Genomic DNA, 26,063 nt, shown 5'->3' with positions numbered 1-26,063 from the left:
TTTTATTATCTAAATTGGCTAAATATAAATTATTATGCCTATTATATTCAGGTCTCAATCAGAAGAGACGGTTGCAGGAAGTCTTTAAAGAATAGCCTTAAGTAACCTTAACCCTAAAGAAACGCACAATATGACTCATCATTGGTGAGTCATATTGTGCGTTTCTGAGTATCTGAGTATCATATCAATACAATAGGGGAAATGTATCTCGATAGTGGCGTTGTAAATAGGCCCTTAAATGAAAGGAACGCTGTGAACGCCTGTAGTCTATTGTAGGTCTACTATTGGACAATTAGACCTTTTTCTTTGGGCTAATAATTCTCAATCTGAAACTGATGATTTTATACTGGCAAACTGAGAACACTGTTGAGAAATAACCAAACAGATACGGAAAATATCATTGCCTGCTGTAAATATTCATCCAATATTTAAAACATAGCCTTCTATTATAGGCTACCAAACACAACATAGCCTATAAACCCTGCAGCAATATGAATGCACAATAGCAACATATCAAATTAAAATTGTGTAGTAACACTGTAAGGCAAGGATATACAGCCATACACTTAACCTAAAATAATTTGTATAGCCTATTTCACTGTCATGTTTTTATTCAGTAGCCTATTATTGATTTTGAAGAACATCCAGGTGTAGGCTAGTCTCAGGTTTTTACATTTCCTACAGCCTTCTGTTTTATCATAGACTGTCAGTCACAGTATTTGTAACTGCACCAGATTGGCGAAAATCACAAAAAGGCTCAATACTGAGCATACTCGGAAATTTTGAGTTATAAATAAAAAGAAAAAAAAAGGAATGGAATGACTTATATATAGGCCTATGCAAAAGAAAAATGAAATGTTGCTCCTTTTTAATAGCCTAAATGTGTTCTACTAGTTTACCACTGGATGTCTCTCTCACATAAGACGTGATCGAATGGAGGAGAGATAGAGAAGACGGGCGGAGGAAAGAGGAGGAGACGATGGTTACATAGAGTCTTGATTACTGTGCAGTCAGGGAACTCGGTAATAGAGCAATCAGAGAGAGAGAGAGAGAGAGAGAGAGAGAGAGAGAGGAGGGGGGTTTCTGTAACCTCGGCACAGTTCGTTCATTCTCGTACAGCGTGTTCACTCCTCCTCCGTCTCTCCTCTTCAGGTTTGGATGTGACAGGTGACTCGGCTTGTCTGTCTGGCTTTGTGTAGGTCTGGTTCGGGCTCAAAGCAGCGGATGTTCTGGGGCAGGCTTTTACTCCCACCGCGGTGAGGCTGGACTGACAACACTCACCATGGCGCAGGAACCGGAGGGGAACAACCGGCTCTTGCAGGACGTGCTGACGAGACCGGGCAACGAAACGTGCGCGGACTGCGGCAATCCAGGTGAGCAGACCCCGGCTGATCAGAGCCGAGCTGGGCGCATCTTGACGCTGGTGCATGCTCTTGCACTGAAACATTACGCACAAGGTTTAGTTTAGCGAGCCAACTGGTGCTTCATGACCCAAGAGTCTGGTCCAGATTTGTATGTAAAGAGGCCAGACAGGACACATAGGCTACCACCTGAAAACACCCTTTTTGCAGGTAGCCTATGTAACAGCACTATAGACTGGACTGTGGACCTCTATGCGCAATAAACACATAAAACACTCCTGTTTGTGGCTGCCATGGTGTGAGGGTACAAAAAGCCACGTCAACTCACACCTTCACAGCTATTATTGCTGAAAAAAAAAAGCCTGTGTGTCTACAATGTGTCACCATGTTCCTCCCTGTCAGCAGCCTCATCACAGCTTGGTGACTTTGCATCATGTTTGTGTCTTTTTTGTTTTACATGTTTTGTCTTCATTTGCAGGGTTATTCTCCTTTAAAATCCCTGAAAGCATTTCTCCATCCTCCCTTTCTATCCTCTCTCTCTCTCTATGCTCCCCCCCCCCCCTTTTAATCATCTCTCTTCATGCTCCCCCCCCCCTCCTCCCCTCCTTTCTTCTCACTGGAATGGCAATAAACCAGTAAGTGGCCACAAAGGCTCCAGTACGGGATGTACGCCCAGTGATTGGAGCCCAGTCTGCCCAGGAGGCCTCTTCTTTTTTGGCCCTGGTTACGGTTCCTTTGAGGACTGGCTGTAGCGGGAGCAGTGATTGGAGCCAGAGGAGCTCTCGCAAAATAAGATAGCTTCGTCCGAGCACACAGTCACTTGAGGATGGATTTTTTTTGACCAAAAGGGTGCAATCAAAAATGGAAAAAAAATAGTGTGCGTGCTTGTGGTGCTGACTAGTTGCACAGTATCTGTCCCTTTGCTTCTCATGGCCACAAATATTCGAGAGGTAGAGATCAACAGCGACTCAATGGATTGTCATTAAACACAGTAAAAACAGTCATGGGCCCCAGTGGTTGAATTACACTATCTTCCTACCTCACTATTCTCCAACAACACCTTCAGGTTCAAATACTTGAAATATCAAATTTTAGGGCTGGGAGTCTTTGGCCGTCTCACGATTCTTTTGTTAGCATAATACAGTATGTGTCTTGGGTTTATAGCCTACTTTTCTTGTAAGAGGCACTGTAATCTGAATATTCTGTAAGAGCCAGCATGACACATTACCAACCAACATCTCACCTTTTTTTATTCACTTTGACATTTTATCAATTAACAATTTTAGTCATCGGACTAATTCATTTTTTTTTAAACATTCATAATCACTTTTGTTTTGAAAGGAGTAGACCTCAACAGATGTATTTCAGGTAAGAGCCACTTGAACCTTGGACACTGAGGTTAACTTCAATTTAAAACAAGTTCAGCAGCACCTGAGAAAGCAGTAGCTTTGGCTTAATGTCCCTTCTGATGGCTTGTGTTTACAAAAGAGCTAAAGAACGCTGATTCCTAATTTGAAACTGCCACTGTGGCTCAGTGGTAGAGTCGGTCGTCTCTCAACTGGAAGGTCGGGGGTTTGATCCCCAGCTCCTGCAGGCACATGTCCGATGCGTCATTGGGCAAGACCTTCAGTTGCTCCTGCTGCTTCAGCTGAGCTGTGTGAATGTCCAGAATGGGATTAGTTACTTCTGATACTTACTTACTTCACTTTACATTTACTCTGCCATCAGGGTGTGAATGTGTAGGTGTGACCTGCGGTGTAAAAGCGCTTTGAGTAGTCAGGAGACTAGAAAAGCGATATACATCCATTAACTATTTACCTTTTTTTTTTTAACAATTACAATAATTGGGTCAATTTGTTTGTAGACGCAGATTAATCCATTTTATGGTGTAAGGTTAATTTGCAATGCTAACTTGAGGGTTCATCATTTGAGTCATGTCGCTCAGTGCACAGTTAGTGTAAAAAGAATGACCAGAGATCGATGTGAGAAAATGTGATTAGACTTTGGAGCCTTCTTGGTGGTGATAGTCATTGTGGACTTTTAGGGGTTACCCACATCAGTTGAGTCCAGTTTGGATACCTTTTTTATCCCAGGGCAATTTGTTTTTTACAGTCTAACAAGATCATGAATTGGAAGAATTTTGTCAAATTTGGGATCTCTGTAATCTTCCAGTCAAAATGTAAAGTTGCTGCATACTTTTGTTGATTAAAAAAAACAATAATACTGCCAGTCCCATCAGCCTCAGCTGTGGTTTGTATTAAGCAATATGTATCCACAACTGTGTCAAAGTATAGAGCCCACAAAGCTACATTATTCTGACATGGCTAATTGTCACCCACAATGCATTTTCCCCTTTAAATACAGCTGCTCTTAATCCACAGTGCTGATGGAAAACATTAGCTCTAAATGTTTCCCTGCTGAGATAGTTTGCCAGTTTTGCTGGCAGATACCTATTACACCTTTGCAATCATTACATAGTCAAATTTAACCCCGATTAAGCGGGGGTGGGAAAATGCTCTCAGAGGCTGGTAAATGCTGGGTGATTGATTCATCAGAGAACAACTCTCAGCTGGTACAGTAAGCCTTATATGCTCTCTTTTCCTCAGTGTCTGCTGAGATAAGCTTGAGCAAGGCATTTTAAACACAACAGCAAGTGAAGCTGCTTAGTGGTCAAATATAAATCCATCAATTCCTTTCATCCACATTCACCCCCTCCCCCAGATGAAGCAGCGGGAGCAGTGTCCTGCCCAAGGACACATCGTACATGTTGCTGCTGAAGCTGGAGATCGAACCCCCAACCTTCCAGTTAAAAGACGTCTGACTCTACCAACTGAGCCACAGCCGCCCAACTTGTAATGAGAATTGTTATCTGGGCGGAGCTTCTGGACCAGATGATTAAGGGGTGTTCTCTGGCTCTCAGATCCTCACACAGCTCAGGGTAGTCTGGGTCTGGGGGTCAGTGGTTTTTAGGTATTTAGACAATTTTAAGCGCTTTTTTTGTACTTTGAACGAGGGAGGTATTAGCGAAGTTCTGCTCTACATGCTTTTGTTTTGTGGGTCTTTCTTTGAACATGTAAGAGGTTCTTACAGAGCATGGTGTGAAATCATTTGTCAAAGTCTTTTCATTTTGGTCTTGCTGCCACACAAATTGATTTGGTATTTAAAATTAATTAAATTCAGGGAGACGACAGGTGATGTGCATCGTTGGTTTGCAAATTCATTCACATATAAATTGAAAAGAATTGGACTGAGTTTACGTCCTTGCCTCACCCCTCGACCCTGGGAAAAGAAGGCTGTGTAATGACGCAGAGTGTAATTACCCGTGTGATACGAGGTTACAGAAAGACATCAGCATAATGACAGACCCAGTTGACATGCTTGTTAGTCCTCGCCAGTTGTTTTCAAGATATTAAAACTGTGACAATATGAATGAAGTCAGCTAGATGTATCAATAATAAAACATCTACTTCCAAGTAAAAAGTGTGTAAACATACTGTATACCATGTTATGATAGCTGAGAGCTGAGGACATCCAATATGGCCACCGGATTGGTGTGTGAAAATCTTGTCTGACATACTTAAGACAGACATCACATCACCAGCAGTGACCTAGCTGTCCTCCCTCACTCCCGTCTTATCTTCCATCACAGATACAACATCCCCTAAGCCGAGAGAAAGCCTGCTCTAATTGGTCTGAAACCGCACAAATAGGCAACTCCGCTCGTGGGTTTTTTACGCTTAGTCATTCTTACTCTGCCCTTCCTTACCTTTGCCTTTTTTTCTTTTTTTTTTTTTTTCTCCTCTATTTTTCTCTCCTGCTGGTGTGCTCAGAAGAGACCGCCAAGAGGCTGAGCTGGGAGCTTATACAGCAGGCCGTTCTCTTTAGCTCAGCAGCACTGAGGTTCTGCCCTTCGCTAAGGACGCGCACACCAGTCATCCCCTCCTGAGAGAAGTCTCAGCACAGTCCTCTGAAGATACGAGGGAAGGTGTTTGTTGAATAGCAGAAACGATAACGACATGGAGGAGGCGTAGGGGAGGGGGGTACGGCACAGCGGCCCCCTCACTGCCTTCCAGGCTGTTCTTCAATGATTTTTAATGCCCCCGTGAGCAGTTTTATAAAACAGACTGCAATTTGAAGCGATTCCTTTTTACGACCTGCAAAAGCAAACCGGACCGTTGGTGAGAAGATTGACTATTTCTTCATTGACGTTTTTAATGCCTGTAACAGCTGCCAGGGGATAGGTGTCAGATAAAAAGAGTTACTGAGGATTCAGCCTTTTTTTTTTTTACAATTCCACAACACATTATCTACAATGACTGCTGAAATCTGACCGCAGAAAGAAAGCAGGCTTACTGTAGAAAACACCACCTACACATGTACAGGAGAAGATTAGCAAAGAAAAAAAAAAGGCGTTCTGTATGGGGGTAGAAGTCGGGGGTGCTTTTGTTATGTTAAATAGTCCAACACTGTGATTGTTAATTCTGTATTGTGCATGAACACCACTCCACACGTCAGGTGAAATGTTCTGTTCTTTACAGATGTATGTGCCTGATAGTGGTGCGCCTTACTTTAATTGGAATCTTGTGATCACGCACGACCTTCTTCCACAGAGAGGTGGGAGGATGAGAGTCGGTTTATAATGTCTAAGTTGTACAACTCTACGAATATAATTAATCTTTTTTTCTTCTTCGCCGGCTTGTAGCCATAGAAGCCGCTAGAGGATGAGCATGAATGAGGCAGCCCGATGCTCCAATTTGAGCGTGCGGAAACCTTTGAGATTGTATGAACGATACGGCTCAAATGAGAAAGATTCAGACACACTGAAGAGTCCGTCCTTGCTTCTAACGGCCTTTCAGTTTAAAAGGAAAACATTTATGGAAAAAGACTCAAAGGATGTGATTTTCATAAATAACACCTGAACCTGTATTTTGTACAGCACCTGATGAAGAGCCCAATCGAGCTTGAAACGTTTTTTGTTTTGTTTTTGTTTTGTTTTTGTTCTTTAATGCGCAATACAGCAAATAAAAAAGTAGGCCTACATGTTTGGGAGCCATAGTGATGTGAGTCTTTGTGCATCATACGCTCACACATACAGCTCCTCCTGCAAATACCAGGAGTTTTTCAGGAGTTTTCTGCAAGTGTGAAAGCCCTAATAGTGATTTTTTTTTTTTTACCACTCAGCACCTGAATAAGTTATGTTCGTTTCGTTTGCTGACTTTTTCTGTCTCTATTCGTCTCCATCTCTCCACACTTTCGGTAGATGCCAGTTCGACATGAGTCTGTTTCTACTCAACGTTTTCCTCCTCTTAAAGGGCAGTTTTTCCTTCCTCCCCTATAATTGCAAATTGTTGCTAAGTGCTATGCTAATGATGGATTAATGATGAGTCTGTGTAAAAAGTGAAACAAAGAGTACGTTCTGGACCTGCTCTGCTTGTAAAGTGTCCTGAGATAACATTTGTTATGAATTGATGCTATATAAATAAAGAGTGACTGATTGGTTCATAGTACATAAAGCAAATACAGACACACTACAACTGATTCAAAACAAGATGTCAAATGTTCTCCGACTAAAGTCTGTGCTGGTGCCTAAGAGGTCAAGGGGATGCATGAGAGGGAGACAGCTTCTGATATCTGACTGACCCCACAACGACACAGGCTCTGATAGACTGCCCAGACGTACAAATGATCTGCAGAAAAGTGTCTGCAAATTCTCACAGGCACAGAGGCTGTCATTGTATAAATGTTCCTCTCGTTCATTCTCCTGCATCTGGCCTGCAGCAACCCCGCAGGCGCTTCTTTCTTCAACCTTTTGTGGTGACAAAAAAAAACAAAACACAATATTGTCGTGTATCCATAAAACAAGGCGCGTAAATCTTGCAAAACGTGCATCTTTAGGAGTGGGAGATGATGTGCAGCACCTCGAGGAGACAACCAGGATATTTTTTTTTAAAACCTCCTGTTCACATATTGTCCGCAGCAATTCTGCAGAGAAACGCCTTCAATGTACATTTAGAGGGGGGAAGCCCTGTGCATGTGTGTGTTCATGCGTCTGTAAGTATGAGGTTGGTTGATTGCTGTCTGCTTTTCTGTAAGGCCTGGCTCAGACAGCGATGACATCATTGCTGGATGGCTGGTTGTGTGTGTTTTTGTGTCAGCAGAGTTGTGTGTAGGTGTGTGTGTGTGTGTGTGTTCATGCTACAGGGAAAAAGAACATGCAACAGAAAAAAAAAAAAAAAGGGAGCGGTTGGATTTCTGCACATTACTACAAGCATCTATCTCAAGTGCTTTGTGGTCCATCGCGATTCAGAAAGATTAAACGATGAGTTGACATTTATACAAATATCGCCCACTTGTCATGGGTTTAAAGTGGTGAATCGAAAAAGAGATTATAATGGATTTCAGTAATACCCTCCGGGGATCTTGTGAGTTAATATCATCCCTCTACCTGAGAAAGAGCAAAAACTCTCACTGCCTTCCCTCCTTCCCTCTCCTCCATCACCTCCTCATCTCTGAACCCGTCCTCTGCTGCTCCGTGGCATCTCCATCTATGCTTTCTCCAGCCGTAAGAGGACAGAGAAATTCAAGAACATTTTTTTCTTTCACCCTTTCCCTCCCTTTCTCTAACTCCACTGGTTCTCCCATGATATCCTTAAGTATGGCACACTGGGTGAGCATGTGCGTGTTCACATGGTGCACCACACTGAGGGCCTCCTTGTGTGAAAATGGCAAGCTTCAATAGAGGGTGGGACGGAGAGAAAACGTGGTGGGGATGGGATTAGCTGAGTTGCTTTTGGTCATGCCAAGACAATTATGAGAAATAGAGCAGTCTGATACGTTGGCATGGCTGATGTTGGGCAGATTTCAGCTGGTTAACAGGGGCGTGTCCAGATGGGTGGCCAGGGGTGGAATGCCCCCCCCCCCCCCCCCCCCCCTTTAAAATCTCATTAGCAACCCCAAAATCCTTAAATATGATTGGTTATTCGCCTGGCCAGAGGCTTATGTTGAAATCCACTATGCAGGAAGTGTTGTAAAATGCAGCTCATAGTTTTCAGTGTGAAGATGTTTGTTTGCAATTTAAACACATTTTTCAAATACTTTAGACTTTAAACATATCTTATTTCATGTATATGTTGCTATTATTAGCTTGTATGGTGCTTTTCTAGTTGTCTGACTGTTTAAAGCCAGAAAACCAGAACCCCAGGAAGAAATAGCTTAGCTCTCGGGTACAGCTAATGGGGATCCTACAAAATAAATAAATAAATAAATAAAGCACTTTTACACCGTAGATCATACGTTCCCATTTGAAGTGATTATTGTAGACAGGTGTAAATAAATGCTCTGCAAACATGTGTGTGCCCACAAACCTTCGGCCACCCCTGCACAAGTCAGTCCACGTTTTGGTTGAAAATGTATGATATGTTTGTTTGATGTATAGGGTGAACTTTATTTCACAACTCAAATAACCATATCAAATTTTATATTTGTTCCAAGTAAATCTAATAAAACACAGAATGATGGTTTATATGATGTCATCACTTAATTTAGCTACAAAGCTGTCTTTAGTGACACTTAAACTAAGCACCGAGGTAAAGGAAGGGCCTTGAGCCAAATGCTTATTTCAATACGTAGAGGTATAATACTAGGACTCTTAACCGGAAGGTCGAGGGTTCGATCCCAGGCTCCTGCAGCAACATGTCCCAGTTTTTCATGGCTGCAGTAGTATCAGTATTAAAGTAAAACCAGCAGGAGGGATCTGAAACCGGGCATTAACTTGTATTCAGCAAGTCGTTTGAAGTCAACTCAATAATTTATCACCCTGGACTTCTGCCAGGAGAGAATCACACAACGCTTGGAAAGAGAAAATATGCTGTATATACGCTTTTGCCTCGAATTTTGTTCATTTTTCAAGTGTGACAAGAAAAGATCGATTTAAGTGTTAGATCTGGCAGTCCTTCAATCTTAATGTAAGAAATAAAGGCTCCAGATGTTGTTTTTTTTATATATATAATAAAGTAAACTGTGGTGTTTTAGCCTGCGCTGTCCTTGGTCCTGAACTGTTACCGACACTTTCTGGCAGAGCAAGATGTGTGGATGAAGGAAGAACGGTAGCACTTGGTTTGGTTGTGGTCTCAACAGTGAGGCAAATCTCTTCCTGGTTATCTAAAGAGACTGTGGATAGAAGATCTAACACTATACGCCTACTGATACACTCGGAAAAGTATCACAATCAACCGTTGAGTAGCTTGAAGAGGAGATGTTTACTTTCTTTTTAATATGATCAAATTCACACTGCCAAGGCATAAACTTATTGTTCCTAGTCCACTGATATTCTGTCTGTATGTCAGCATCACTTAAATCTTTGTGCTCTGACATCGACTATATTCTATGCCTGATGAGCTTTCATTTCTTCTTTCAGATTATCTCTACCTTTGGGTGCAAAACGGCCATACTGCATTCACACCCTCCCCTAAACACACACCTGAAACACTTAGCCTACTTCTCAATACAACCTTGAACTGTCTCTGGCACACTCTAACGTTATTAGCATGAACAGACTCAAAGTGTATGTGTGACTGAGTGGCTCAATGTATCCTTGCTGAACACCCACGGATGGTGCTGCTGTGTCACATTTGAGAGAGAGAAAACCTCTCTGGTCTTCCTTTTTTTCATGTTCTTTCTGGGCAAAGCTGTTCATTTTTCCAGCTCTGAGTGTGTGCGTGTACGTGTGTGCGTGTGTGTGTGTGTGTGTGTGTGTGTGTGTGTGTGTGTGTGTGTGTGTGTGTGTGTGTGTGTGTGTGTGTGTCTGTGTGTATGTTGTTAGTTGTGATCAGATCTCAGGACGTCTGTTTCCTGGCTTTGCAGCTTTTCCCCTAAATCACATTTTTGCTGTCTTGTTCCCCCTGTTCATGAGAGCAGATACTCCCTTGAAATATTTGCTTTATTTACTTTGCTCCTATTACCTCCTGACAGCGCCACCATCAGCACTTTTAGTTATTATAGCCTGAACCCTGCGCTGATGCCCCTGTTGTTGCTGCTCTTTCATGCCTCTATCTCCTCCTCATGCACTGCTTTGCTCGATTTCTTTCCCTCTCCTTTTGTGTTTCCTCCCAAACTAACTTTCCCGCCCTTTTTACGCCTCCTGTTCCACATTCTCTTTTGTCTCCTCCTTTCCCCCTCTGCAGAGCCGGACTGGGCGTCGCTGACTTTAGGTGTGTTTGTTTGCCAGGCCTGCTCGCTCCTGCATCGGAGCATTCCCCACATCAGCCGGGTCAAGTCCATCCAGGAAACATGGGACGCAAGTGATGTGGAGGTAGGAGGAAGCATACTTAATACATTTATACCGCAGCAATAATCCAAAATGAACAGTCTCTATTTTTACTGCACAAGCTGTTTCAACATCATTGGGATAGGGGTTGAGAGTTTGTGGTTTTGTCATCAACATAAAACAGTAGTCTCTTATGTTCCCTTTTTTGGTTCCAAAATTAGCAGAGTGTGAAAAGTAGAATTTCACACCACTGGACTGCAAGTGCTGTAGTAAAAAAAAACAAAAAAGCGAAGTCAAGAGATGAAGAAAAAAAGTGTGAAAGTATTTAGAGTCATCCTGCTGGCGGTGAATCATCAGAGCAGCTCTGTACTGTAAGAGGAATGAAGAGGGAACTATCTGATGTAAGATCAAGCAGCAACCTCCAGTCTTAAAAAAAGACAATGCAGAAGTGTAAAATCCTGCAGTTCGTCGAGCGTCTGCTTGAAGCTGGCTCCAGGAGACAGGAAGTCACATACACACCACTTAACTGTAGACAAATTAACATGTTTACCACCTGGTACAAAACACAAAATAGGTCTGATTAGTTATTGTCAACATGGGCACACACTGTACGGGGGGTGATTTTTTTGAAACGGCTCTGTTTTGATTTTTTGAACGATAAGTGTTATCCACCAATAGGCGCGTAGCTGACATGATTGACAGGTGGGTGCGATGTAACGGTTCGTCAAGAGGCTTAAAACCCGCCTCAGCTCCAACCTCTCAGCCTGTTGTTAGGTTGACTGAAAGTTAGGCTGAGACAGGATTTCCAACATGACGGCTGCTGCAGATGAGCCTCTGGAGCACCATGCCGTAAGACGGGTGACGTCACTCAGGCTTCATAATATTTACAGTCCATGTATAAACTACAAGAAACAGGCGGTTTATTTATTTATTTATTTATTGTTGAGCCATATTTGCCTTTATTATATAAGACAGGTGAAGAGAGACAGGAAATGTTCGGAGGTGAGAGAGAGGGATGACATGCAGCAAAAGGCTGAGGTCGGATTCGAACCGTTTTTTTACATTGCGTCTTACCTAAGGAGACCCCTGGAGCCCCCCCCCCCCCCCCCCCTCTCCTGTCTGGCAGGGATAGTCTCCTGCTGTGAGGAGCATATGTGAACAGCCAGGTCAGGAGAATATCCACAGCAGTCCTCCTGAAATGAACTAGATATGTTCAGGAGTGCAAGTGTTAAAAATCTAAAACTGTTCAGTTGAGAACACTTCAATTTGCACAAATGATTCTATAAATATAATTACCTGAAATGTCTCCAAAGTCAGTTTACATGCTCATTGGGTGCAGCAGTTAGTAATTGTGCATATTTAGTTATGTGTGAAGTGTATGAATTGGCATACAATATGGACAATAAATATTAAATTTGGAGCTCATGGTCATACTGAGACTTGATTTGGCCCATTGTGTTTTTGTTTCTATAGTAACAAGCCAGCCAGGAGACATTTTCTCGATAATGTAACTGAAAACAAAGCAGTGCTGGGAAACATGCTGATTTTAAGGCAATGTGATGGATGTTGAAACTGGAAGCAGCTTTGTTTGCTGACATGCTGTAGGTGCATTTCTCACCCACCCCGACTGCTGGCTCATGTTCAGCGTGTACACATGGGAGGTCGCTGTGATTGGAAACTGGGGCACAATGGACATGAACAGAAATGAAATGTCAGCGGTAATCTATGGCTTCTATGAAACAGTTGAACATTATTTGATTTTCTTTTTTATGCTTAGCTGTTATTTGTTATACTTTTGCTAGAAAATGAGTTCTTATCTGTTCATGAAAAGTCAGTTTTGCTGACCTGACCTCTGACCTCTTCTTGGAAGGAGATCATTTCCTCATACAGTGATCAATAACATTTCATTTCATTTGTTGGACTTGGACTTTTCTAATATGTGTTCAAAGATACAAACTTGTGTTACCTTTCTAACATGTCCCTAGCAGAAATATGTCAGCAAGAAATATGAGTTCTGTAACACAGAAACACATGTTGTGTGATTGCCATTTGTAGGGCGAAAATGTGTTTTTCCACTTTCAAGTTGCCCCTCGGATGAATCCAGTCAGTACCTAACACCATCGTTGGGTGACAAACAGGACTATGTGGGAGGTGAAGCTGAGATGAGTCATTAGACAAAGCAGGAGATGTGGGAGGGCACTAATTGGGGTGCAATGGGGATTTGAACTTAACGGGCGGGTAGGAAGGTGGTAAATGGGGATGAATGGTTTTTTTTCCGCTCTGGGTAAAACGGGCAGTGAGTCTGTTTTTAATCTCCCCTTACGTAATGGTTTTATTGGAAGAGTTAAGGGTTGATTCTTGGATGCCAGAGTTTATTCTTGAGACTTCAGGAGCTGCTGTGGCCCCACTCCAATTAACTCCAATAGTCAGAGGATCAACATTTGTCTTAAAGCTACAACAGTTCAGTTTATCAAGATGCCTATAGTGTTCTATATGGACCTAACTAATGTGTAGGCTGTTATGTTTTAGAATTGATTTTACAATTATTGCATTGGTTTTTAAAGCTCTTACTGGTCTTGCTCCCACCTATTTATCACATTTGCTTTTAACTTATGAGCCCACCAGAGCCCTCAGGTCTTCTGGAAGTGGTCTTGTAGTTGTTCCAAGCGTCCAAACTAAAACCTACAGTGAGGCATCGTTTATTACCACGTCTGTAGAACAGTAAACCTGGAGACCTGAGGGCAGAACACAATGTAAATAACTTTAAAAGCAAACTCAAGACCAACCTCTATGGTCTGGTTTTTTAACTGAATCTAGTTTTATCTCATTTAATTTTGAAGAATGAATGATAGTGTTTCCTCAGTCTGTCAGTACCTGTTTTTATCTAGTCATTTCTTACCTTAGTTCTTGGATTATGGGGTAAGGGTGGGGGAGGGAGTCATGTTGTTGCGGTTTGATTTATTTTTATGTAAAGCACTTGTGATACATCGTTTTATGTTTTTGATTGATTGATTGATTGATTGATTGATTGATTGATTGATTGATTGATTGATGTGTTGGTTGATTGGTTGATTGATTATGGCTACATCAAAGTTATATTAAAATAGGCCCGACCGATATGAATTCTTGGGGCCGATACCAATATTGAAATTGGGGAGAAAAAAATCTGATACCGATATATCGACCGATATCTTTCTTAGCTCTATGTTCGATCTGAAGAAATAGATATACAGTATAATAAAGACAAGATGGTCACTCAACTGGAAAGTAACTGTGCATACTTGCGTCACCGCTCGACACTCTGTAGAGTAATAATGCTTGTTGTAATCCATACAGCTCACTCTGCTGGGGAAAGCTGGTTTACTATGATACTCAAATGAAATACAATTTGACTGGTGAATAAATCAAGTAATATCAATGCATATCTGCATATCTAAAATTAGCCTATAGAATAGTCACTGGATAGGCTAATATCAGTCGATATTATCGGCTGGCCAATTAATCAGTTGGGCTCTGATATTAAATAATCTGAACTACTGCTGAAAAAACTTTTCAGTTTGTGAAGCATTCAATATTCAAACTGGGTAAAGAACCTTCAATCAGAGGTGTAAGAGATTTGGAAAAAGTCATAAAAAATGATCTAATGAATTTCCTAAGCTCTTGAAAAGGTATTATCAAACATCTTAAACTTTTAATCAATATATCAATCAGTCAAAAATCAATCTGGAGTACAGTTATAAATAGATGGTACAAACTTAAAAATAATTTGTTGCCGCTATTTTACCTTTGAAATTAAAATAATAACGCTACATCTTTTCCCAAAGCAGAGGACAGGAGAGATGTGTTGAGGGATTCAGCCTGCTGGATTGGAGTCAGGGATTATTCTTTAATGTAACACACAATGGAGGGAACAAGAGCAGAAGCCAGACAAAATCCACACTGCAGTGTTACCAGTTACACATAAATCCCATAGCATTGATGGGGCCTTTTTGTCCACTTCTATCACAGTTCAGATTTAGCATATCATCTGTTGCCGTCATTTATGATTATAATAACATGTTATTTAATTTTCATTCTGACGGTCTTATTTTGTTCAAATTCCTTAACTGCTGTCATGTGCATTTCCTGATAGTGTTTGTGGATGGCATTACGTTTCAGGTTTCAAAGGATAAGATGTTTTTACTTTTACTTGTTGTGGTTTTATTTTGAAATCCAAGTGACACTACAAGAAAACATATTCTAAAATCTTGTACTTTGAAAACATAGATCTTTATAACTTCAATGTATTTACTAGCAGCATGGTGTAGACAGAATCACACATGGTTGATTTGTTCTAAAATCTAAACTGCACTTTCACTCAGGGGCATGTCTGGACTCTTTTGACTGGGGTGGCCTAACTGGGGCCTTAATTTATGCAGGGGTGGCCTTTGGCATTAATATGTAAAGAAAATTACTAGCAGCCTTTCCAAAATAAAAGACCTAATAGTTGGTTTTAACACAACAGGGCAAATAGCCAATCACAGTTTAGGATTTTTGGGGTGGCCAATCAGATTTCTAGGTGGGGGCCCATGCCACCCCTGTCCACCCATCTGGACACGCCCCTGCTTGCACTACAATATCTCACCTGTTAGATGATATGAGATTAGATGTGACTGTGACCAGGTGGCGTTGTCCTGTCTCTCTTTCAGCTGGTGTCTGCTCTCGGAAACACAGCAGCCAAGGCCAAATATGAGCAGAAGGTCCCCGCTTTCTACTACAGACCAACACACACAGACTGCAAGTAAGTGCTCATTCTACCAGTCGAAGCTATAAAAACACAACGTTTTGGCCATGCTTCTATCATTTGTAAACCAGCCAGTTGCTTTGCTTATAGATTAAGTTCATACTTGTAGTGTCACAGTCAAGAGTACAAAGGGGATTGTATTCCCTCCTTCTTTTTCTGTTCTGTATCAAGACTTACTTATATGTGTGCAGATCAGGCCAGTATCTGATTGTCTGACTGATGTGACTGTATGTGTTTTTCTCTGCCTCCAGGCTGCTGAGAGAGCAGTGGATCAGAGCCAAGTACGAGAGAAATGAGTTTGAGTTTATCGAGAAACAGGAGCCTTACTCTTCAGGTATGTGCCCGCTGAAACTACTGAACTACTTTTCTTACAGAGACCCTTATCATGGGAGATTTTCTTCTATGCTCAGGGATAGACCACTTTTTGAAGGTCTCAGTCTTGTCTTGGAATCGAACGCATTTTAATTTTGGTCTTGTCTCGGTCTCAGACTGGGCGGACTCTGGGTTTTACATCAAGACCGGTCAAGACCACCACTCATAGGCTAGATTTCCACGTCATCACTCTGATTAGAAGGAACACGGCTCTTAAAAAAAGATATATTTCAAGTCACTTGTAGGCCAGGTTACCACAACCTTTCCAGTGTTACGGTCTAAATTAGTGACGTCCCCTGAACACAGAATGAGGATTTTTCAGTGATATTTATGGTCTTGGTCTTGACTCGGTCTTGATCCCTAAATGTCTTGGTCTGGTCTGGGGTATGTCTTGGTCTCTGTTAGTGTGGTCTTGACTTCAACACTAGTCTGTGTGGTCTAGCCAAGTGACAGTTCAATTCAGCTGAGCAAGAGTACTGGAAAAAGAGAAAATCGCCGGCCTGTTGAATTTTGCAATCCATAATTATAAAAACAAAAAGTTGGGGTTGGGGTAATCTGATTTTTTTTTCTTTGAATTTGTCAGATAAGCGTATAACCCATTTTGAAAAATGTCAAACACAACTTTCCAGGAAATATTTAAAAACGTCATGTCAACATTCTGAGGAAGCCTCACAACACCTCTGTGACATTAAAGTTAAAGTCAGACTAAATAAGAATAAAGACGAGTGAATCATCTCTGCTTCTTACTCCTCCTTTGTGTGTATGTGTCTCTACTAGTATACATTTCACGTCTTGCTGAAATGGAGCTTCCTCATAGGCTTGCAGTGACCTCATCCATTTATTGTCACAGGGTAGAACTTCACACACATGCACTCACACATATGGACTCACACACATGCACTCACACACATGCACTCACACACATGGACTCACACACATGCACTCACACACATGCACTCACACACATGGACTCACACACATGGACTCACACACATGCACTCACACACATGGACTCACACACATGCACTCACACACATGGACTCACACACATGCTGTGTAATAATAGGAGTCACTTGAATATCTTTTTGTGTGTGGTCTCTATCCTTCTTTTGTAAGCAACTGCATCCCATCAGCGTAGTGTATGTGAGTGAGTGTGTGTGTGTGTGTGTGTGTGTGTGTGTGTGTGTGTGTGTGTGTGTGTGTGTGTGTGTGTGTGTGTGTCATTGGGAAGCTGAGATTGACGACTGGCAGTAACGAATGGCCTCCACAGCAGCCAATGTCAATATTGATCCAGTATGCAAAGAATAGGAAGAAGAAAACGAGTGTCAGGCAAGAAGGACGGGGGGGAGGATAAGGAGGGTTATTGATCGATGAGGTAATGCCTGTGTAGGGGAATGTTTCATGTCAGAAAGTCAAAACCACAAAAACAAGCAAACACACATACAAAAGGATACAAATACTGGAATAGAGCAAATTGATGGCAGCGGAAGATTGAAATGAACACCAAAAAAGGAGAAGTAGATATAAGTGTGCATGAATACATAAAAGTAGACATGTTCATGATATAAAGTTATTTTTAAAATTGTCCCGTAACTCAGAAGTTTCCCAGAACTCTACAGTACATTGTTTTATTTGCTTTTTATTTTGGGGCCTAAAGTTTTACTTTTATGATAGTTTTCCACTTCCCCCCTTTTAGATTTATTTTTGAATTGCAGCAGGTCATGCAAAAAAAAAAACTAAAAACTAAAGCACCAAACAAAAGAGGGACAAAGTCAACAGCTAGCTAGAGAACAGAGGTCACACTTAACAGCTTTAAAAAAAATATTTCCTTTGGGAGTTGGAGGAGACCAAAACAGAGTGGAAAATTAGTCAGAATTTTGGACTAGGACAGATGGGTTGTTAAAGATATGCTGAAATTGAATGCATTTGTTGTTCCTGTCTGCTGGAAGTGGAAATGGGGGGCAGTTTGTTATCATGCTCACTTCCAGAATAAGGTTATAACATATCATTTTGTAATTTGATAGCATGTTCTGATACCCCAAAGGAGCCTGGATTATTTTCAACAGTAATTTGACACAGCCTTGAATCCATTTCTTCCTTTTTCAGTTTTCAGTCCCATCTTACTTCCCTCTGACATCTTCTGACCATTAATCTGCAGAAATAGATCCAGATTTGAAAGAAATGTAATTTTGTAAATGGTTAATGGACCTGAGCTTACAAGTGTTTGCTCTGTCCTCTGAGTCTGCAACTGACAATAATTGGGCATGGAGTGAGAAAGCCAGAGCCACATCCCCTTCCAGAGAGGGGCGTGGTCAAACACAGCTCATTTACATTTAAAGGTACAGACACAGAAACAGCCTGTTAGGGGTTTATAGACATGATCAAATATAGGATCAGAGTGGATTTAGAACAAGAAACTTCACAGAGCACTGAGACTTTGTTGAACTGGTTGAAAAGGAGGATATAAGTGTCTTGCTCAGGGACACATCGGACATGTGGATGCAGGAGCTGGGGATCGAACCCCTGAGAGACGACCAACTCTATTAACTGGGCCGTGGCCGCCCCTTGTGATGGAAATAGAATTCAAAAGACAGTAAGGCAGCAGTGTAGGCAGAGAGTTTAACCAAAAGAGAGTGAGGAAGAAGAAAGCATTACAGGCGTTAAAGTAGAATACCTATAAAAATAGGAAAAGGTTTTTGGTGCATAAACAACTTTAAAAAAAAAATCCTACTGCTGTCTCATGCTGCAGTTCCTGCTTACTCCTGCCCTCTCTTGTTTTTGATATGGTGTAGTGTGTTAGTGTGTGTGTGTGTGTGTGTGTGTGTGTGTCTCTCTCTCTCCCTTCCTCTTCTAAACGCGATATCAAGTGACTGCTTTTTCTAATTACTGAAATGTAATTTTACACCAACGTGTTACAACAGCTCATCATGACCATTATGAAAAACCAACTGTTTATAATCTCTCATCTGCTCGACCGGTGTTTGATGCCAGCTCTCTCTAATCACACTTTCTTTCCTTTTTTTTTTTTTTTCACTGTGCAGGGTACAGAGAGGGGTTTCTATGGAAACGAGGAAGAGACAACGGTCAGTTTCTCAGCAGAAAGTTCATCTTGTCTGAGAGAGAGGGAGCACTAAAATACTTCAACAAGCAGGATGTAAGTGAGACGCTACAGCTTTTTTACAGGTTTTCAAGGGTGTGTACAGCAGAGACATTTCACTTCATAATACCGATCCTTACTCAGGCATGAGAGACTTTTATATCCTTTTACTGGATCTTAATGGTTTTTATGTTCTCTTCCATAAAGGCAAGGGATCCTAAAGCAGTGATGAAAATTGAGACCCTCAATGCCACTTTCCAACCAGCCAAGATCGGCAACCCCTGTGGTCTGCAAATCACCTACCTGAAAGACAACAGCACAAGGAACATCTTTGTCTACCACAGCGATGCTAAGGTTTGATGTCAAACATTTTCTAACAGTCATACAAACTTCTTGTACACAATGCTGTACCCTTAACACAATTCTTAAGTGTTATCTTCAGAGCAGTGACATGCTGAGATTAAGAACCTCTTTTCCAAGGGAGACCTGTCCGAGACAGTAAGCAGCAAAAACAAAAAGCTACAGACAGAGACACAAAGGCAGAGAAACTCAATTTACAAAACATTCAAATTTGCATTAAAAGAGAAATGTCTGTGGGACGCCGGTAGCGTAGTGGTAAGTGCGCGACCCATGTTTATAGGCTGTAGTCCTTCAAGCGGGACGGCTCAGGTTCAAATCCCCCCTGTGGCTCCTTTCCCGCACGTCATTCCTCACTCTCTCTCCCTGGTTTCTGACTCTATCCACTATCCTTTCTCTACAATAAAAGCCCAAAAATACATTTTAAAATAATTTCAAAAAGTACCATCTATCAATCAAATCTGGAAGTCAGTAGATAGGGCAGTCAACCTAAAAGCATTGACATCCTTTACAATCTGCTTCCAGGTCTTTCATTTTAGATTGAAAAACAATCTAAAATGAAAGACCCCCCCTTCCTGTCTGACAGGGATAGTCTCCTGCTGTGAGGAGCATATGTGAACAACCAGCTCAGGAGATTATCTGGAGCAGTCCTCCTGAAATTATCTAGATATGTTCAGTGTGAAAACAGCATTATTATTATTTTTATTTTTTTTTGCTTTAATTCAAAGGTTTGAATTCCAATGTAATTCAACTAAACATGACCTGGCTGACAGAAATGCAGATTTAAAAAAATGTATGTCTTGGTTTTAATCCTTTTATCTAAAGCAGAGAGTTCTACTTTATTTAGTGTTTGGTGTTAACAGCCCAAAGAGCCCCAAAATGATTAGTAAATGATATGTAACATTGAATCTGTTGGGTCCTAACATGTCAGAGTTAGCCCCTCAGAGGTGAGCTTTGTCTCAGTGGTAGAGTTGGTTGACTCATAATCTGAAGGTTTGTTGTCCGACCCCAGCTCCTTCAGTCCACAAGTTGAACTGTCCTCGTGCGAGACAGTGAACCCTAAATTGAGTGTTATAGCCATCAGCATTGTGTGTGAATGTGTGTGAATGTGATCAGCTAATACTGATGGGCACTGTGCATAGTATCCTCTGCCTTTGTGTGTTTGAAGGTCTATATATGTACTATCCATTTACCAAACGGTAACAGGAGTGATCACCAACTGGCAGCCAGTGGGCCACATCCGGCCCCCCAAAGCTTCCCATCTGGCCCTCAGAATGTAAAATCTCGGCTGATTAAACAATAAACATTAAAATAAAATCACAAGGCTAAAATATTTGCATCATAGTTTAATGGGAGAAATTACATTTCCCCTCCAACATCAACGTCTTCCCATCGTGCTTGGCAGCTGTCAGGGATGTGCAAGCATATTTTAAAGTCCGGCCCTCCCCCATGGTGTCTGTCAAGAAAAGTCTGGCACTCGTTCAAATATTGTTGATGACCCCCTGATTGACAGGGATTTAAATATGTTCTGTCAATACCGTAACTACTAATACAGATTTCTAAAGAACCAAAGACATTGGTTGTGGATGCATTTTTAAGGCTTAAATCCTCCGACAGAAAAACATTCACATTTTTAGTAAATTATCATTTTTCTATCAAGGGGCTCTGAAAAACTAAGAGAGAGACAGATTTCTTTCAAAAACAATAACAAGGAGTGTTTCAGGAGAGTGATTGGAGCCTTGAGATAGAAAAATCCCTGCTCCCTCTGCTGGCTGAGTCGTGTTACTGAAGTGTGCGACAGAAAGAGTTCATCAGGTTCATTCAGTGCCCCCTTCATTTTTGTTCTGTTGTAGAGTTATCGACATCACTGCAGCACCCACACGGCACAGATGCCTTTCACTTTATCTTCCCTTTGAGAAGAGACACCTACATTATCAGAGAATCAAAAAGTGCCAGAACTTCTTAAGTATGAAGAGATGCTGTGAGAATTTCTGAAGGAGATGTCTGAGATGTATTTTTTTGTTTGTTTTCAGGAAATGGTCGACTGGTTCAATTCTATCAGAGCAGCCAGGTTCCACTACCTACAGGTAGCCTTCCCCGGAGCGAGTGATGAGGAGGTAAGCAGGACTGACCTTATCACACACATACAGGGCTTGTAAATATTGTTTTCTAGGTCATCAGCATGTCTGTTGTGTAATACTATTAATTCATGGGATTCTCTTTTGTCCTTTCTTCTCTAGCTGGTGCCCAAACTGACCCGGAACTTTATGAGGGAAGGCTTCATGGAGAAAACAGGTCCAAAGGTTTGTGCTGTAGTTATATCATTCACTCCTTTTAAAAAAACACTGTATGGAGGTCAAGCATTAAAGGTCATATATCCTCCTTTTCAACAAGTTTAAATAAGTCTCAGAACTCCCCAAAATATATCTGTGAAGTTTCTTGCCAATATATTATATATATAAACCCCTCTATTTCAGCCCTGCTCAGAACAGGCTGTTTCTGTGACTGTACCTTTAAATGCAAATGAGCTGTGTTTGACCACGCCCCTCTCTGGAAGGGCTTGGGTGGCTCGGGCGTTCTTGCACCTTGCTTGATTGTTTACGGTGAGAAGGCAGACTCAGAGGGCAGAACAAACACCTAGCTGTGGGAGTGTCATCCACCTGGGGGAGGGGTTACTGCCCTTTGTGATGTCATGAAGGGAAAATCTCCAAACGGCCTGTTTGAGCACACATTTTCTGAAAAGTGGAGCAGGCAAAAGATGGAGAGGATGGACTTTTCTCATAATTGGGGGGTTTGTAGACAGACTAGAGACACATATTAGTGTTTGAAAAACATGGTGAAGTGTATTTTGCATAATATGTGACCTTTACATTTTAATTCCCTTTCTTTCTCTTATGTCATCTTCAAATTAAGCAATGTCTGAGAAACACTTTATGTGGTGATACAGTGCTCACAATGTTTAATTCAAATATGTTAAATAGCTCAGTAGGTCAAGAAAACAAACCAAAGATGAGGATTTTCTCAGAGAAAAAAGTAAAGTATTGTTTTTTTTTTTTTTCTTTACCCGTAATTATTTTACAAATGTAATGTATGTGAATCTTAATGCTCTTTAAGATGCTAAAATCATATTTTAAATTCTTGAAAAGGGGAAGGTCTCAGTTTGTTGATACAAGCAGACAACCTGTAGACCTGTTGTGACCATTTTCATTCCTTTTGCCCTTTCACAGCACACGGAGGGCTTCAAGAAGAGGTGGTTCACTATGGATGACAGGAGGCTCATGTACTTTAAAGACCCTCTGGTAAGAAGAGAACTTCCCCCCTCAGATCCTTTCTTTTAGTTCACACTGATCACTTTGGTTTGTACACACCTCCTTCATGCTCTCTCTGTATCCAGGACGCCTATGCCCGTGGCGAGGTGTTCATCGGCAGTAAGGAGAACAGCTACACCGTCCAGTCCGGCTTGCCCCCGTCTACACAGGGCTGCCACTGGAACCACGGCATCACCATCGTCACGCCGGACAGGAAGTTCCTGTTTGCCTGCGAGACAGAGGCTGAGCAACGGGATTGGATTGCGGCCTTTCAGCGAGTCATAAATCGCCCAATGAGGCCACAGGAATATGCAGGTATGAAGAAAAGGAAACATTGAAATACTTAACTGATCATTTGGGAAGAAAAAAATATCATATAACTTTCCTTTGAATGAAGGATACATGAATAATTAGATTATTAAGAAACAATGACAGCAAATATTCATTTCTAATCTTTACATGGTACCTTGGATTTAGTCATAAAATGACTTTCATGGAATGTGCTTGAACAAACATGTACGAAGGAGCATTAGGGCCGCATTAAGGGGTCGAAAAATCTGAGATTCCAACATTAAAGTCTTTTTTTTAACGAGAATAAATCCATACATTTTTAGATTTAAGTCGTACATTTACGAGATTAAAGTCGTTATTTAGTGTATAGTTTTATCAGAAGAGCAGCAGCCCTCTGTATGAAAAAAAGAGGAACGTGGAGCATCTTGTGAAGTTACACTTTAGTATAAGTTTCACAGATAAGGAGATACTTCCTGTGTAACTTAAACTGACTGAGTGTGAACTTTCTGTGGAACTTTAAAACAACAGTCTGACAAGTTCTCATATCACATTAGTTGTGTTGCTGAGCTTTACTCATGCAGATATGAAACAAACAAAATGTTCTTTTGAAAAGATGCTGCAAGAAAGTGGGGCTTTTATGGAGATCGAACCACAGACACACTGACTTAGAGGACATTGTCTCTGTTGTGGCAGACAAATGGCTTTGTTCCACTTTAAGCATTTTCGCTGCTCTTAAGATACGACCTTTCAGAATAATCATTTGAACCATAGCCTCATTTAAATTGACTTATGAATTTCATATCTTAAATAAACAACTTTATTATTGTTAATGTACAACTTTAAGCTGGTAGAAAATGTTTATTTAATCTCGTATATTTACGATTTTCAATCAATCAATCATTATTTGTATAACATCAATTCAATTCAAGTGGTATCTTGTGACTCTTTACAAAGGAGCAAAGACCTAAGTCAAACTACTTTAGGGGAAAGTAATCGTGGGGAAACAATTTATATTCATGCATATTTACTTTTCATACCGTAAAACCACAAAGTTAGTTCAGATGATTTGTTCTGAGCAACTTCAACAATAAAGCTGCAACACATATGAAACATATTACACTTATAATAACTGTTTTCCTGTTCTTTGTCAAACTCAAACTTTATGCTTGTCACTGCAGTGGAAGCCCATTTTAAACACAAGCCTTGAAGCCTTCAGGAGGCCACAACTCAGCTGGTCCCGGACCCAGCCTCATCAGATCAGAGCTGATCCTAATGTGTGACCACGGACCGATGCGGGAGGCGGTGGGGTTAGTGTACAGGAGGAGCGAGGAGGAGTCAAGATAAAGAAGAAAAAAGAAGATAAAAAAACACATCTGGACTCACGTCTACCTGTGTGTTCAAAACTTGAAGTCTAATGGGACTGTTGGTCAGTCATGGGACAAAACAAAGATTAGAGGCCAAAAGGACCGATGATGTCATCACTACTGCGCCTAAACAACCTTGTGCTATACATTAACCATCCTTCCTTTTCTCCTCTACCGTATTGTCATGTCTTTCCTCGCAACCCCTCCCCCCCCTGTACCTACCTGAAACTGCTACCTGTAATCTAATGTAAGTATGTAATTTAGAGTCATTTCACTGGTTGCTGAACAAGACAATGCAATGTTAATTTATTGAATGTACAGTTTGGATGACAGTGGCTTTCAGAGTGTGTGGAGTAGTGACATTTTTTGTGTTCAGGACGCTGACCCTCTGGCACTGAAACCCTGTTAAACCTGAACCTTACAAAGTGCTGTTAACAACAAATATGCATAAAAAACAGATCCACTCTCAGTGATCACCGTCGCTGTTAATGTAGCCGGAGGAGGCTGATCTGCATCCAGACAGGGTCTTTTTAAAACCTCCGTCGGAACAGCTGTTCTCTTATTTATTTGTACTGTTGAACATACTGAGTCGTTGTGGACAGTTATCGCTGCTTTAAAGGATTGTAATGTGACAGGATTGTAAGTTGTAAAACACTTCTACAGCTGATTTTTTGTTTTGTTTTGTTTTGCATCTGGTTTCAAAGGCACATCGTTGTGTTGACCCTTATACTGCAGTGATGTTTCATTATAAAAACTTGTCATGACTTAACATGAATACAGATGAACTTGAAAACCTGTGTCATTGTTTGCTTTCTGCTTAGTGTTAGATACATTTGATCAAACCTGTAGTATTTACACGTAGGACCATATGTGATCAAATGCTAAATGGACTTGAGCTTGTGTAGTGCTTTTAGTCTTCTGACTACTCAAAGTGCTTTTACACCTCAGGTCACACCTACACATTCACACACTGATGGCAGAGGTTTGATCGAGGTTTGAGAGATGACCGACTCTACCACTGATCCACAGCTGCCCCAAAATGATCAAATGAAATGATCAATCTGGTTTACTACAAGCTTATTTTTCATGCATGTCCTTCTTCTCATCACTAATAATAGGTAATGTGTTTTATTTAATATTGTATTAATTTTAAACAGCAATTAAGTATCCATTCCACAGCATTTATAGTCACAAGGGATGCACATACACAGATTTTTTTTTATAACAGTCTTGTTTTTCATGCGTTGATTTATAGTGATGTTATTCCTTGATTTTAGCATTCAGTTTGGTAAAAGATAAAACACGCAAGTTGAACTAAAGCAGAAGATCTATTATATCCCCTTAAAATCTGAAACTTGTGTAAATGCAGTGCTTTAGGAAAAGTGCAGTAACACCAGTTTATCCACTAGATAGAGTGCTTCTGTAACTAAATGAATTTATCACTAACTGGAAAAATGTCATCCTTGAACTTCAATGTAGAGATTTAAATCACCGTATCAAATAAAAGTTTAAACCTTCATGCAGGAATATCAAATCATTCATTAGTTAAATAAACAAAAAGAAATGTCTGGTGCATTCTTTTTTTGTGTGAACAAAGACCTTTTTGCAAATCTGTGAAAGTTCACGGAAATAAATTATAATAAATTAACATCACACTTAACATATCCTGGGTTATGAAGATAATACACATATTTTGCTACTAAAAAATCTAAACTAAAAAAAAAATCACAGGGCATGTATAAGTAGGAGTTGGGTGTAGGGGTGGTATAGGACATTTTAAATAGTATAGGTGTGTAGTGAAAGTGGAAGGTGAAGGTTGTTGATATAATGTTGGGTTTTCTTTAAATGTTTTTATTATTATTTAT

At 40.9% G+C, this 26,063-nt stretch overlaps 1 protein-coding gene across 1 annotated transcript; it reads left to right on the top strand.

Annotated features, from left to right (window-relative positions):
• The first annotated feature begins 967 nt into the window (after nucleotides 1-967).
• LOC132955313 (arf-GAP with dual PH domain-containing protein 1) lies at nucleotides 968-24,991 on the top strand. Its single transcript, XM_061028111.1, has 11 exons — nucleotides 968-1,373; nucleotides 10,544-10,671; nucleotides 15,315-15,406; nucleotides 15,661-15,743; nucleotides 18,823-18,935; nucleotides 19,086-19,232; nucleotides 21,269-21,352; nucleotides 21,476-21,538; nucleotides 22,463-22,534; nucleotides 22,630-22,858; nucleotides 24,013-24,991. Exons 1-11 carry the CDS (start codon nucleotides 1,283-1,285, stop codon nucleotides 24,039-24,041), a joined length of 1,131 nt encoding a protein of 376 aa, XP_060884094.1. The 5' UTR covers nucleotides 968-1,282; the 3' UTR covers nucleotides 24,042-24,991.
• The last annotated feature ends 1,072 nt before the right edge of the window (nucleotides 24,992-26,063 follow it).

The sequence above is a fragment of the Labrus mixtus genome, chromosome 21 (assembly GCF_963584025.1).
Source record: "Labrus mixtus chromosome 21, fLabMix1.1, whole genome shotgun sequence".
Taxonomy (NCBI): domain Eukaryota; kingdom Metazoa; phylum Chordata; class Actinopteri; order Labriformes; family Labridae; genus Labrus; species Labrus mixtus.
Note: the sequence above shows the minus strand (reverse complement) of the source record. Positions and strands in the feature narration are given on the sequence as shown.